General features: G+C 39.5%; 1 protein-coding gene across 3 annotated transcripts in view; it reads right to left on the bottom strand.

Moving 5' to 3' along the window:
* Positions 1-12,604, bottom strand: part of FRMPD2 (FERM and PDZ domain containing 2) — a 123,677-nt gene extending 111,073 nt beyond the window's left edge. For all 3 annotated transcript variants that reach the window (XM_035267736.3, XM_078343963.1, XM_003734444.5), the window contains exon 1: positions 12,473-12,604. In XM_035267736.3, coding sequence (XP_035123627.1) covers positions 12,473-12,485 — 13 coding nt within the window. In that variant the 5' untranslated portion in view covers positions 12,486-12,604. The remainder of the gene's footprint in view (positions 1-12,472) is intronic.
* Between the last annotated feature and the right edge of the window lie 1,934 nt (positions 12,605-14,538).

Below are 14,538 nucleotides of genomic sequence, written 5' to 3'. Positions count from 1 at the left end.
TACCCCTAAACTTAAAAGTTAAAAAAAAAGGTAAATTAATATTTTACAGCAAAAAAAAAACAAAAAAGACAGAGAGACAGAGAAATGTAACTTACAAATAGCAGAAAAAGGATAAATCACTATGGATTTCTCTTCATAAACGATCCAAGTAAAAAGATTGTAGAATGAAATATTTAAAGTGTGAAAGTAAAAAAACTACCAGTCTAGAACTCTGTATCCTGCAAAGTTATCTTTCAAAGTGAAAAGAAATAAAGACTTTCTCCAACAAACAAAAACTTAATATATTGGTCACTAGTAGGCTTGCCTTGCAAGAAGTGTTTAAAGTTCTTCAGAGAGAAGAAAAATGATACAGAAGAGAAATACAGATCGTAGGCCATTTATTTCCCTTATTCTCAATTGATCTAATAGGTAACCATTTTTTCAAATTATAATAGCAACAACATATTGGGTGATTATGCCTTATGAATAAGTAAAATAAATGCCAGTCAGTTATAAAGGCTGGAAGAGAGAAACCGATATTCCTCTGCACATGTGCTATTTGAAAGTGGACTTAAATTTTTTTGTAAATGTATACTGCGAACTCTGGAGCAACTACTAGAAATATTTTGAAAAAGAAATATGACTTATAGGCTAAAATAATGTGAAATGCTGAATTATTTGTCCTAATTAACTAGAGAAGGCAGAAAAGTACAGGAAGATCTTAAAAAGAAACAGAAACCAAGTGCAACAAATAGAAAACCATTATAAATATGGTGGCTATTAATGTAACAACATCAATAATCACTTTAAATATAAAGGTCTAAGTATGCCAGTTAAAAGAGAAAAACTGACAGAGTAGATTAAAAAACAAAACCCAATTTTGTTGTCTAAAAGAAACCCCCTTTAAATATAAAGGCACAAATAGGTTAAAAGTAAACAGAAGGAATAAAAAGATTTATTCTAAGAAAACTGAAAGGATGTGAAAAGATATACTATACTAACACAAATGAAAAGAAAGCTGGAGTAACTATCTTAACTTCAGACAAAGCAGACTTCAGAATACAGAAAATTACCAGGAATTAAAAAGGGGCACTACATAATGATAGAGGTCAACGCTCTAAGAAGACATAACAATCTTTGATGCATATGCACTTAACAACAGCACATCAAAATACTTGAGGTAAAAACTGGTAGAACTGCAAGGTGGAACAAACAATCTGCTATTACAGTTGGCGACATCAGCACCACTCTATCGGGGATTAACAGATCCAGCAGGCAGAAAATCAGTAAAGACATAGTTACACTAGATACACTGCCAAACAACTGGATCTAGTTGATGGCTCTAGGCTATAGGCTATAGGCTATTTTATTCAACAACAGAATACCTGTTCTTTGCAGTTTCAATGGAACATTCACTAAGACATATCACAAATCAGGTCATAAACTAACATACTTACTTTATTTACTTTAGAAGCAGAGGGAACATTTCTTAATTCATTCTATGATGCCAGAATTGTCCTAATAACAAAACCAGATAAAAATTTTGCAAGAAAGTGAAACTACAGATCAGTATTATTTTTTTTTGAGACAAGGTCTCATCCTGTTGCCCAGGCTGGAGTACAGTAGCACAATCTTGGCTCACTAGTAACTTCCACTTCCTGGGTTCTAGTGATTCTTGTACCTCAGTCTCCTAAGTAGCTGGGATTACAAGTTTAAAAGTATAGAAATCATACAAAGTATGCTGTCAGTAGAAACAAGCTGTAACTCAATAACAGAAAGATAGCCAGAAAATCCTCAACTATTTGGAGATTAAACAACACACTTCTAAACAGCAAATGGGTCAAAAAGGAAATCTCAAGAGAAAATAAAAAATATTTTTAAGTAAACAAAAATGAAAAGACAAGTTAGATGCAATGAAGGAAGTACTTATACAGAGACTTACAACATTAAATGCATATATTAGAAGAGAAGAAAGATCTAAAATTAAAAATCTAAACTTCCACCCTTAGGAAACTACAGAAAAAAAATAACAACATAAGCCTGAATAAAAGAAAGCAAATACTAACACATTAGAACAGAAATCAATAAAATTGAAAACAGAAAAACAATAGAGAAAATCAACAAAACTAAAAGCAGATTCTTTGAAAACATCAACCAAATTGATAAACCCATAGCCAAGCAACCAAGAGAGAAAAAAAAGAGAGAAGACATAAATAACTAAAATCACAGATGAAATAAGGGCCATCATTACCGATCTCATGGACATTAAAAAGGGTTATATGCACACAAATTTAATGACTTAGATGAAATGGACCCATTCCTTGAAAGAGACAATCTATCAAAACTCATACAAAGAGAAATAGATCATCTAACTATGCTTATATGCATTACATAAATTGAATTAATAATTAATGGCCTTTTAAAACATAAAGCACCAGGCCCAAATGATTTTACTGTTAAAGTCTACCAAACATTTAAGGAAAAGATGACACTAATTCTCTACAATCTCTTCCAGAAAACAGAAGCAGAGGAAACATTTCTTAATATATTCTATGAGGCTATAACTGTCCTAATACCAAAAGCAGATAAAATTTTACATGAAGTAAAACTACAGATCCATATTTTTCATGAACAAGGATGTAAAAATATTCAAAATATTAGCCAATTAAATCCAACAATGTATAAATATAACACGCCATGACCAAGTGAAATTTAATTCAAGTATGCAAAGCTGGTTTAACATTTGAAAATTTGTTCATGTAACCCACCACTTTCACAGACTAAAGAAAAAAATATATAGGATGAAATTTTTTAATGCAGAAAAAGCATTTAACAAAATCCAACAGGAAATCATGATAAAAACACTCTGCTAACCAGGAATAGAGAGAAATTTCTTCAACTTAATCTTTTTTAAATGTGAAAAAAGAAAAGTCTACAGCCAACAGGTTATCTAAGGGTGAAGAAACTAGATACATTCCTGCTAAAATCAGGAAGAAGGAAAAGACGTCCCCGCTCACCATGGGAAGTCCCAGCTAACGTAATAAAACAAGAAAAGGAAATAAAAGGTATATAAATTAGAAGGGAGGAAATAAAGTTATCTCTGTTCAGAGATGACATGATTGTCTATGTATAAAATCTCAAACAATAAACAAAAAACCTTCTAGAACTAACAAGTGATTATAGGAACATTCCAGGACAAAAGGCTACTGTAAAAAAAAAACTCAACTGTTTTGATTTTAATTAATGTCAGCAATGACAACTGAAATATGAAATTATAAACACAATATCAATTATTACATTAACACAAAAAATTAACACAAAGGTTTAATATTCAGCATCTATAAGGAACTTAAGCAAATTCACAAGAAAAAAACAACCCCATTAAAAAGTGGGTAGGATATGAACAAACGCTTTTCAAAAGAAGACATACATGTGACCAATAAGCACATGATAAAAAGCTCCATATCATTGATCATTAGAGAAATGCAAATCAAAACCACAATGAGATACCATCTCACACCAGTCAGAATGGCTATTATTAAAAAGTCAAAAAATAACAGATGCTGGTGAGGTTGCAGAGAAAAGGGAATATTAATACACTGTTGGTGGGAGTGTAAATTAGTTCAACCTTGTGGAAATTAGTGTAGCAATTACTCAGAGAATTAAAACCAGAACTACCATTTGACCCAGCAATCCCACTACGGGGTATATACCAAAGAAATATAAGTTGTCGTATCATAAAGACACATGCATGTGTATATTCATTGCAGTAGTATTCACAATGGCAAAGACATGGGATCAATCTAAATGCCCATCAATGGTAGACTGGAAAAAGAAAATGCTATATATATATAGCGTTATATATATATAATGTAATACTATGCAGCCATGAGAAAGAATGAGATCATGTCCTTTGCAGGAACATGGTTGGAGTAGGAGGCCATTATCCTTAGCAAACTAACACAGTAACAAAAAATCAAATACCACATGTTCTCACTTATAAGTGCTAGCTCAATGATGAGAACATATGGACACAAAGAGAGGAAGAGCAGACACTGGGTTCTACTTGAGGGTGAAGACCAGGAGAAGGGAGAAGAGCAGGAGAAAAAAACTATTATGTCCTAAGCTTAGTACTGGGGTGAGAAAATAATCTGTACAACAAACCCTGGTGACACAAGATTACCCGTGTAAGAAACATGCACATGTACCCCTACACCTAAAATAAAGGTTTAAAAAGTAAAATAAAAAATAAAAACTTCTGACATGCGTTCTTCAATTTGATAAAGGAGTTACTGCAAGGTACATTAATCTAGAGAATGTGATGTTGGTGAAAGAATACACAAACAGATTAAAGGAACAAAACAGAGAGCGAAAAAATTGAACCAAACATATACATTTAACTGATCTTTGACAAAGGAGCAAAAGCAATTAGTATTGAGATAGTCTTTTCAACAAACAGTCAGCAAGGGCCTAGAGGGGAGCCCAGACTTTACACTCATCCAGCTCTAATGAGGCACAGTCATTTCCTCCACACAGTCATTTCAGAGAAGACCAGGTGGGAGCCAAAGCTCTATTCCCACTTAACGGTGACTTGCATCACATCCTAGACTTCCACCTTTAGCTGGTGATAATAAGGTGCTCCTTGGCCTCCCCACTGGGGTGGTGCCTGGGAAGGTGTAGTAGAGGGTCAGGACTTTCACCACTGTGCAGTGGTAACAAGGCACCCCCTGAAGTGTTGCATGGGGAGCAGTAATACGTGGTATCAGCAGAAAACTAGAGGGGAGCCAGAACAGTCACCCCTTAGTAGCAATAATAAGATGCCCTCAGTGTGGGGTCTGGACTTCCATTTTGACCTGGAAGTATTGAGGCAGAGTACTGCTGTCTATGAGTATCAGGGAACATCTGCTAAAAATGCAGCTGTAAGTGAGGCCCAGATTTTCATATCATAGTATCCGAACATCGTGGATCCAATCGCTATTATTCATCATATCAAGAACCAGGAAAATCTCAACTTGAGTGAAAAAAGACAACAGAAGCCAGTGCCAAGATGGCACAGATGTTAGACCAGGATTTTCATGAGCAATGACAAGCACATGAGCAATGACAAGCACAATTAAAACAAATGAAGAAAGGCTCAACAAAGAAATCTAAAGAACCAAATAGAAATTTTAGAACTGAAAAATACAATATCAACATTAGAAACACCATCGGTGGGCTCAACAGCAGAATGGAGAAGACTTAGTAGACAATCCACGAATTGAGAAGAGAACAAGAGAAACGACCCAATTGGACAACAGACATCAAAAGGCATTTCTGCATCAAAGGGCATTATCAAGAAACTGAGAAGACAATCCGCAGAATGGCAGAAAATGTTGGCAAATCATCAATCTGATAAGGGTTTAGTAGCTGGAATATATAAAGAACTCCTACAATTCAGTAACAAAAACACAAAATCCAATTTCAAAATGGACAAAGGACTCAAACAGATATTTCTGCAAACAATAAATGTGAATGTTCATAGAAACATTATTTATAACCAAAAAGTAGAAACAATTCAGTGTCAGTCAAGGGATGAATGGATAAACACAAATGTGGTCCATTCATATAATGAAATATTCCTCAACCGTAAAAAGGAATCAAGTACTGATACATGCTACAGCATGCACAGACTTTGAATACATTATGCTAAAGTAAAAGAAGCCAGATGTAAAAGCCTATATATCATGTAATTCCATTTATATGAAATATCCAGAATAAACAAATCCATAGAGGCAGAAAGAAGATTTAGGTGCCGTGCTTAATGTGGAGTACTTACATGTAGAATGTCTATAGAAGTTTTAAATGTCTATAGAAGTTTTAAAACTTAACAACAGAAAGCAAACAATCCAGTTAGAAAAATGAGCAAATGACGTGGAAAGACACTTCACTGAAGATATACACATGGCGGATAAGCATATGACAAGATGTTCAACATCACTGGCCATAAGGGGAAGGCAAATGAAGTCTGTAATGAGATTCCTGCCCACCTATACGACAGGAAAAAAAAAGCAAAGTGACGATACCAAATACTTATGAGGATGCAGAGAAACTGGATCTCTCCTAAGTTGCTGGTGGGAATGTAAGAGGTACAGCCACTTTAGAAAAGAGTTTGTCGGTTTCTTTTAAAAAAGAGAAAAACTGAACATACCCTTACTATACAACTGAGCAATTGTGCTTCTGTGCACTTATCCCAGAGAAACAAAAATGAATATCCACACAGAAATCTGCATGTGAACGTGTTTTATTTGTAATAATAGCAGCTTTATTTGTGATAGCCGAAAACTGCTAACAGTCAAAATGTCCTTCATCTGGTGAATGGTTAAACAGACTGTAGCACGTTCATCCGTGGAATACTACTCAGCAATAAAAAGCAAATTATCGATACATGCAACAGCTTAAATAGATCTCAAGGCATTAGGCTGAGTGAGAAAAGCCAGTCTCAAAAGGCCACATATTGTGAGACTGATTACAGAGGTGGCAGGGGCAGAGTGGCAGGGAGTAGAATGGGAGCTGGGGGGAGACCTCTGTGGCGATAGAATAGTTTTGCATTTTGATTGATAAATCCACACATGTGTTATCCAACCGTATATGAAAATAAAATGTAAAAGAAAATATGCAGCAGACTAGGAGAAAATATATATAATAGCAAAAGGATTACTATTTACTCATCAATTAGAAAAAAAGAAAACTCTTTAATTTAAAAGTTAAGAAATAACCAGGTGAAAAAATACAACTACTCAATAAATATTTGAAAAGATTTGCTATGTTCTAGTAAATCAGGGAAAACAAAACAGCAATGAGAATTTATCAGCGGGTCAAAAATTTAAATATTCGATACTAGCAAGGTGGGGGCTGCAGACCAGGCCCTCTCATAACCCCCATTAATATGGGAATTAAATTGGTATAGATATTTTACAGCCATCTATCAAAATTGAGAACACAAGTCCCAGCAATGTGGATTCTGTGCCTCCTAGGTAACATTCTAAGCATGCAGGAAACAGGACGCACAGAGATGTGGTGCATGTGGATGTTGCTGGTGGGGCAGGTGGTACCTGATACAAGAGTGGCCAGGGTCACTGAAATGCAGCCTTCAGGGGGGTCCAGGAGCCAGGCAGACTTGGGAGTTCCCCCTTCATGGAGAGCCTAGCCTTCTTTCCTCCTGCTGTGATGATTGATGGATAAACTTGTAGCTGATGGGACTCAGGCAGGACCCGGCCATCATTGGGTTCCCAGCCGAATGCAGGTTGAGAAGTGGCTCACCCTGACACAAATCCCACTAGGTGAAATGCTCTGTTTAAAAGTTTTCCTCTAGAGTTGAAGCAGTTTCATTCAATCAAATTAATCCATCCAGAGCAGACCATTAAAAATAGTAGTTAAAGAAGAGGGGGTCCTTAACTGTGTGTCTCACACTTAACGAACAGATCTGCTGTAGCACAGATAAAAAATGGGAGACAGCCAAGGTGGGGAGGGCAGAGGCATTGCCCAGCATCCCACTCTGAGTGCTTTCAGGGAGAGGACCCCCATCTCAAGCTCTTCTCCTGAGTTTCATTTACCACATACCCTTCCTCAGGCCCTGAGTCATAAAGCTGCTTCTTACAGTGATATCTACAAAGAGCTATACAGCCATCTGGAATAAGGGTTGAATGTCAAACCAAAAGTAACTATTCTGTGCAAAGAAAAAGAGAGAAAAATCTTAAGGGCCCAGCAGCAGTAGTTAATTGAGAAAGTGAGACTAAGAAAAGTCTTAAAACAAACTGTGATTCCTTATTAAAGAATATGGAAAACTGTCCACTCCTGCCTGTAATCCAAAGAGCTGCCAGCGGAAGCAGCAGTGATAAGGCCCATTTTCACTCCTCAAGTGGGCTTCGATGAGGAGCGCTCAGTGCCCATGAGGTGGCAATGAAACCGTTCCCCTCAGAGACCTTACATGTGGCCAATTTTGGACAGTTCATTTGTAAAGCAGTTTGGTAATCTGTATCAAGAGCCAAGGGATGTCCATTCCTGCCATCAGGGTCTTCCTCTTCTGGGAATTGACACCAGGTAGATAATTGACAAAGATGTATATTCAGAGATATTTGCCATGCATTATTTGTAACAGTGAATAAAGGCAATGCCAAATGTCAGTGGTTCTTGAGTTTTTCTCTCTGCCCTGCCCTCCAGATCACTCTACGTGCTCCAAAGTTACTAACAGTCAGTCCATTCCCTCCACAGCCATGTCTTAAGCTTGGACCCGTTTCCTGAGCTCCTGCTTGGTGGTCCCAGCATGTCCTTTAGACAACCCCCTTGGATGCACATAACTGATTTCACCTTCTCTCCACCTCCTCCTCCTTCAACCTCTCTTATTTGAATACAGCAAATGGTATTTCCACCACCTAACCCCTCAAGCCAAGCCTTCGGACAGCATTCTTGTCTCCATTCCACCCCTAAACTCCCCATCACTTTAATCACCATCTCCACAATCTCTCTAAAATTCACTGTTTCTCTCCAGCCCCAGACCTGGTCTAAGTCACCAGCACCCTCCCCTGAATGACCACTGAAATGCAAATCATAACAAATGGTTTCCTCCAACCATAGCTTGCCCCTGCCCTGATCCATTCTCTGTTTTGCAGAGTCCTCTTCCTAAAACACAAATCTGACCATGTCACACCTCATGAAAACCTTCAGCCACAGCCACTTTCTGTTCTCCAAAGGATCAGCTCAGATTCTGAGCAAGGTTCACAGGACCTCTGACCCGCCTCTTCGGACTGAGCTCCAGCCACTTCCCCTTACCCGGCTGGCCTTTTTCCAGCCTTAGATGCACCTTCTGTCCTTCTGCAGGCTCTGTGGGGACACTCGTGGCTGGAGCTCTTTCTTCCCCCACTGACTGAATGACTCGTAAATTAACAGGTGAGGACCTCAGGAGCTGCCTGCACTCTGTGGACTGGCATCATACCAAAATGACACTGATAGAAGAAATAAAAGAAATTCCTATATGGTACTTTTTTAAAATGTCCAACATATTTCCCATAGAGGCAGACACTGTTTTGCCCATCTTGCATCTTTGGAAGAGTGAGTTCTGACAGCTCAGGCTTGATCTGCCTCCCGCCTGGCACCAGCCTTCCTGAACTGGTTCCTGAGCACCATCCTACACGTCTCCTTCCTGCTTCCCTTCACTAACTACTCTAATTTCCAACAATGTTAGGCTAGGATAGCTCAAGGAAATACAGGAATAAGGAGGCTTACAGCCAAGGCAAGAAAAGAAAAGAAAAAAAGATTAGTTAACAATAGAAACTGCCAGGTCAGTTTCACAACGAAGGGTGAAAAGAAGTCTGGGTTTAGGAGTCAGCCTCAAAAGTAGACCTCTGCCAGGAAAGCAGCTAAAAACACTGACATCTCAGGGCCAATAAAACTCAGGAGGGGAATGGGAATAGAAAAGCATAGTGGCTGAAGAGCGGGCTCCGAGGTCAGAGCTGGATTGATCCCACCTCACTCCCGGCAAGTTACTTCTTCTCTACTTGTCTGTTCCATGAGTTGTTGTGTCTGGCACATGGTAGTTTCTCAATAAAGCCTAGATATTCATATCATGAACACTGAGTATATGGAGAGGACAGGTAAGAGGCTAGAGACAAGCCAGCAAAACTAGGGCTTCAGAGCTGAAATGACTTCACCAATGGAGCTACAGGTAGCATTGTCCTGGGCTGCACACCCCAGCCCTTGCTACTCCATAGCAGTTGAATTCATAGTCATCTTTTCATGGTATTCTTTTCAATGAGTCTAACATTTTGGTGGGTAACAACTTCATCCGAAGAGAGAAGGAAGTACCCCCTTCATTCACACCCGTGAGTCATTTTCTCATCACTATTCTGCTCCTTAAACCTCTCTTGGATCCTGTGACATGCTGAAGAATGTTCCTACTGGCCTGTGAGAGTCAACTGTTTAATTTCCAGGAATTTTGTAAGCTGGTTGTTAAACACAGCCATTACAAAAAGTATGATAAAAATCTCTAGTTAAATAAGTTATTATTAACAATATACTCAAAACTCACCATTTCCAAATTATTTTACTGTTGTTTGTGCTTTGGAGCTTATTTAAATGAAATACATTTCTATGATGGAAATACCATGTAATGGTGTGCTGGTGCACAGCTCTTCCACCTCTGTGTTCAGCCGTATCACATTGGGAGCTTGTGATTGGCCGTGGTGGTAATATTTACACCACAGAAATTGTCAAAAGCTACAAATTAGAGCTTGGTTTGCTGTTTTTTCATTCCCTAAGAAAACTAAGAAAGTGATGGAGAAAATGTTCATGCAGATTAAACCTAAAACTGTGCCATGTCTATAGTTGTTAAATTGTGAATAACACAAAAATTGAGAAAATATTCACCCAAATTCAAAAACTATGATCTGATCCATCAGTCACTCAGGTCATCAACAGATGAGTGAAGTTAAGAGAATCATCTTCATTGTTTCACTTTCTTCTTACTTATCAATGCAAACAAAGATATCAACCAACGTTCATATTGAAACTACTTTCATTCATCAGTTGCAAATAGGCTGACCAAGGGTACAAGAGTTCGGCAAAAATCAACGAATGCTTGCTGTGAGAATCAAATGGCTACATAGAATTTGTAATAAAGAGTATTTTATGGCCGGGCGCAGTGGCTCACGCCTGTAATCCCAGCACTTTGGGAGGCCAAGGTGGGTGGATCACAAGATCAGGAGTTTGAGACCAGCCTGACCAATATGGTGAAACCCCATCTCCACTAAAAATACAAAAATTAGCTGGGCCTGGTGGCATATGCCTGTGGTCCCAGCTACTCTGGAGGCTGAGGCAGGAGTATTGCTTGAACCTAGGAGGTGAAGGTTGCAATGAGGCAAGATCGCTCCACTGCACTCCAGCCTGGGAGACAGAGTGAGACTCAGTCTCAAAAAAAAAAAAAAAGAAAGAGTATTTTATATTTCATTACTTGTAAATTGTGCAATATACATCCTTCATATCAGTAAAATTTACAGTGAACGTATTAGATGCATGTGTATTTGTTTTTGCTCACAGTGGGGGCAGCACCAGCTTGGAGGCCTCCCCTTCTCTACATCCCACTGTTGTTTTCTTAGGTCAGGCCATCTGTCATCATTCCAGGTTTCATCCTCTCCAATCCCACACCCACATTGCTACTAGATTAATCTTCTTAATATTAAATGCAGTCATGACACATCCTTCATTAAAACTATCAGTGCCTCTCTGGGACCTTCTGAGAGAACTCTGAGCCATAGAAGGCCTTCCTTGCTCTCCCCTGTTCACCTCTGCAGCCTCCCTTCTTAACATACTCCCCTAGTCCCACTTTACTAAAGTTAGTCCAAACTGCCTGCTGTTCCAAGAGTATGCTTTACTTATTCATGCCACTGGACTTTTGCACATGCTTCTCTCTGCTTGGGATGTCTTTCCCACTCCCCCTGCTCCCACCTCCTGCTAGTTTCTGCTTAGCATTAAAGTTATGCTCAGCATCACCTCTTCCAGGAGCCCATGCCACCTTCATTTCAGCACTTGCTCTCACTGCCAGTTTTCATGCAGGTCCAGCATTCTGCCCCCCAACATCACTGCCCTACAATCTGGAAGATCCTCTGGGCTGGGGGAGACATCTCCAGCATCTAGCACCTGGCTTAGCCCCAGGAGATACCAAGTAAGTTCTTGTTGAATGAATAAACTACTTAATTGGTTTCAGCTACTAGAGCTGAATCAACTGGATTCAGCTAGAGCAAGTCACAGGATTTAGCCAGGAGAAATAGACACAACTCATCTCTGAACTCAATTGTTCCTTTTTAAAAAAAGGTTGTTTAAACTGTTGAAAACCTCAACTGAGTTTTTTTCTTTCCTTTAAGCATACAAATAAAGCTAGGTAAATCATAAATCATTTCTTTTTCACTGTTTTCTGGAAGTCAGCTACACATAGCCTGAGACCTCTTACTTTAAACCACTGATACTCTTTAAGCATTAACCAAAACACTTGCTTCTGAAAGACAGTGACAGTCATCATTTATGGGCTACTCGTATGCTCCAAGTATGTTCTAAGGGCCTTACACATATCACCCCAGGAATCCTCAACAACATTGTAACACATGGGTCATTATTATCCCCATTTTACAGGTGAGGAAACTGAGTCTCAGGAAAGTTAAAAGAGTTGTTTGAATTTGCACAGATGATGAATAGCAAAGCAGTGATTGAAACAGGGGTTGGTCTGATTCTAAAGTCCATGCTTTCTCTTCTTGGCTCGTTCATTACTGCTAAAAAACAAATACAATGTCTTATCAGGCCCAGCCAGTGGCCTGGAACAACTAATATTCCAAATAGTACTACAAAAAGCACGGACACAGGGACTCGCCCAGCTGTGTTCTTATTCCTGATACCCAGACCCAGTAAGAAGCTTGCCCTCTCCCTGACCCAGATTTATAGGAGAAAAGTGAATGATGCCAAGAAATACCTGCGTCCTTCATTAAAGGCTGCCTCCAAAAGTCTCCGTGACTGCGTCTAGGCCTGCGTCATGGGACGGCTTTCCAACGAGGAGCAGGGGTCTCTTGCAAGTGTGTCCGCGGAGCTCCCTGCCACCGGCACTGTTGCCGCTGCCTTTGTTTACTGTTTGTCACTAAGCACTTGCTGCCCAGCGAGTGAGTCAACAAGGCCTCTTCCCTTTCCTGCCACCACTCTCGTTCCCTGGGCCCTGCGCAGTCTCTGGCCTGTTAGCAGGCACAGCCACCCCGGCAGCCTGCGTCCTCAAAGCCAGTGACCCGTGAGAGAGCCAGGAAGAGCTCAAGTGGATTAGGTGCCACTGAAGGCAATGGGATTGCTGCTCAGCAGGGCTTTTACACTGATGTCTCTTTATCTCCTGGTCCAATCAAAAGAAAGAGCTCTGCAAGGAACTGGGGGCAGCCCCAGAGCAGAGGCTTAGTGTCATCAACTCACAGTCCTCCATGTCCTACCATGGTGCCAGACGTTGGACCTGCAACTGACAAGAGAGGGAACCATGTGGAAGCAGCAGGAGGAAAGGATAATCTGGATCTGTCTGTGAGAAAGCAAGAAAACTGTAGTTAGAGAATGGGGAAAAGGAATTCTTACTCTCTCTGGTGCTTGGATTCAGAAAGGAACCAGAGGAGATGGGGAACAGCAAGAAATAGATCATAACTCTTCAGTGGAAGTGGCAAAAGTACAGATCTCTCCAGCCCTTTAAATCAAAACTGAGAAATATTTATTTAAAAAGAAAACATGAGTTTTTGCTTGACCACAAAATAAAATACTAAAATTTGATGAAACTCAGTTCTGGTGAGGGCATGCAGAATGAGCACTCTCATAAGCCCACAGTGAGAATGTAGGTAAAAGTGCAACTTCTCTGCAGGGAATTTGGTAATATTCATCACATTTGTAAATGCACATGACCTTCATAAACCCAGCTGCTAAGAAGTAACCCCATGGACATTCTCGGAAAAGTTCACCAAAGCATCTGAGAAAGGATGCTCATTGCAGTGTATTTTTGTAACAGCAGAAAACTGAAAGCCACTGAAGTGCCCGTCAACAGTGATTATACAAATAAACTGTGGTTCACACATAATACACAGCTAGGCAACTGTGTAAAGAAAGGACATAAATCTCTGTGTATTGGCATTTAACAATTGCCTAGACAATTTTTTTTTTTTTGAGACTGAGTTTCGCTCTTGTTACCCAGGCTGAAGTGCAATGGCGCGATCTCGGCTCACCGCAACCTCCGCCTCCTGGGTTCAGGCAATTCTCCTGCCTCAGCCTCCTGAGTAGCTGGGATTACAGGCACGCGCCACCATGCCCAGCTGATTTTTTGTATTTTTAGTAGAGACGGGGTTTCACCATGTTGACCAGGATGGTCCTAATCTCTTGACCTCGTGATCCACCCGCCTCAGCCTCCCAAAGTGCTGGTATTACAGGCGTGAACCACCGCACCCGGCCTTGTCTAGACAATTTTTAAACCAAAGAAAGGTGTGGAATGGCCGCTCATGTTTCCTTCTATTGCGAATAGGTACATACAGACCAGGTATATTTGTGTGTATATATATAATTTATACATTGTAGTATATTAGAATATTATGTAGACATATTCTTGTGGTTCTGGAAGAAATCACAAGAAACTTAATAGTGGTTGCTTTGGGGAAAGAGTTTTGGCTCATGATTTAGTCAGGAAAATTATTATTTATTTTGGTATTTTTCTCCCTATAACCTTATGTCATATTACTTGAAAACAAAACAAAAAACATAATGTTTTACAAAATTTTTCTTTTTCCTGCTTAAAGCTATCTATACTGACATCCCTGCTAGCCATCAAAACATTGTACAATACCTGCAAACCATCTTTTAGTGTTTTACCCAAACTTGTCTTCTCATCAGATTCCGCCTTGGAGACAATAAAATGCAGATTTCCTGGACCTGCTGAACCTGAATTTCTGGGCCAGAGCCAGAACATATGCATTTTTAGCAGGCGTCCAGGTAATTTTTATTTAGTCATTTTTTCACATTGATATGCAAGCT

Source organism: Callithrix jacchus, chromosome 12 (genome assembly GCF_049354715.1).
Source record: "Callithrix jacchus isolate 240 chromosome 12, calJac240_pri, whole genome shotgun sequence".
Classification (NCBI taxonomy): domain Eukaryota; kingdom Metazoa; phylum Chordata; class Mammalia; order Primates; family Cebidae; genus Callithrix; species Callithrix jacchus.
This window is presented reverse-complemented; position numbering and strand designations above follow the sequence as displayed.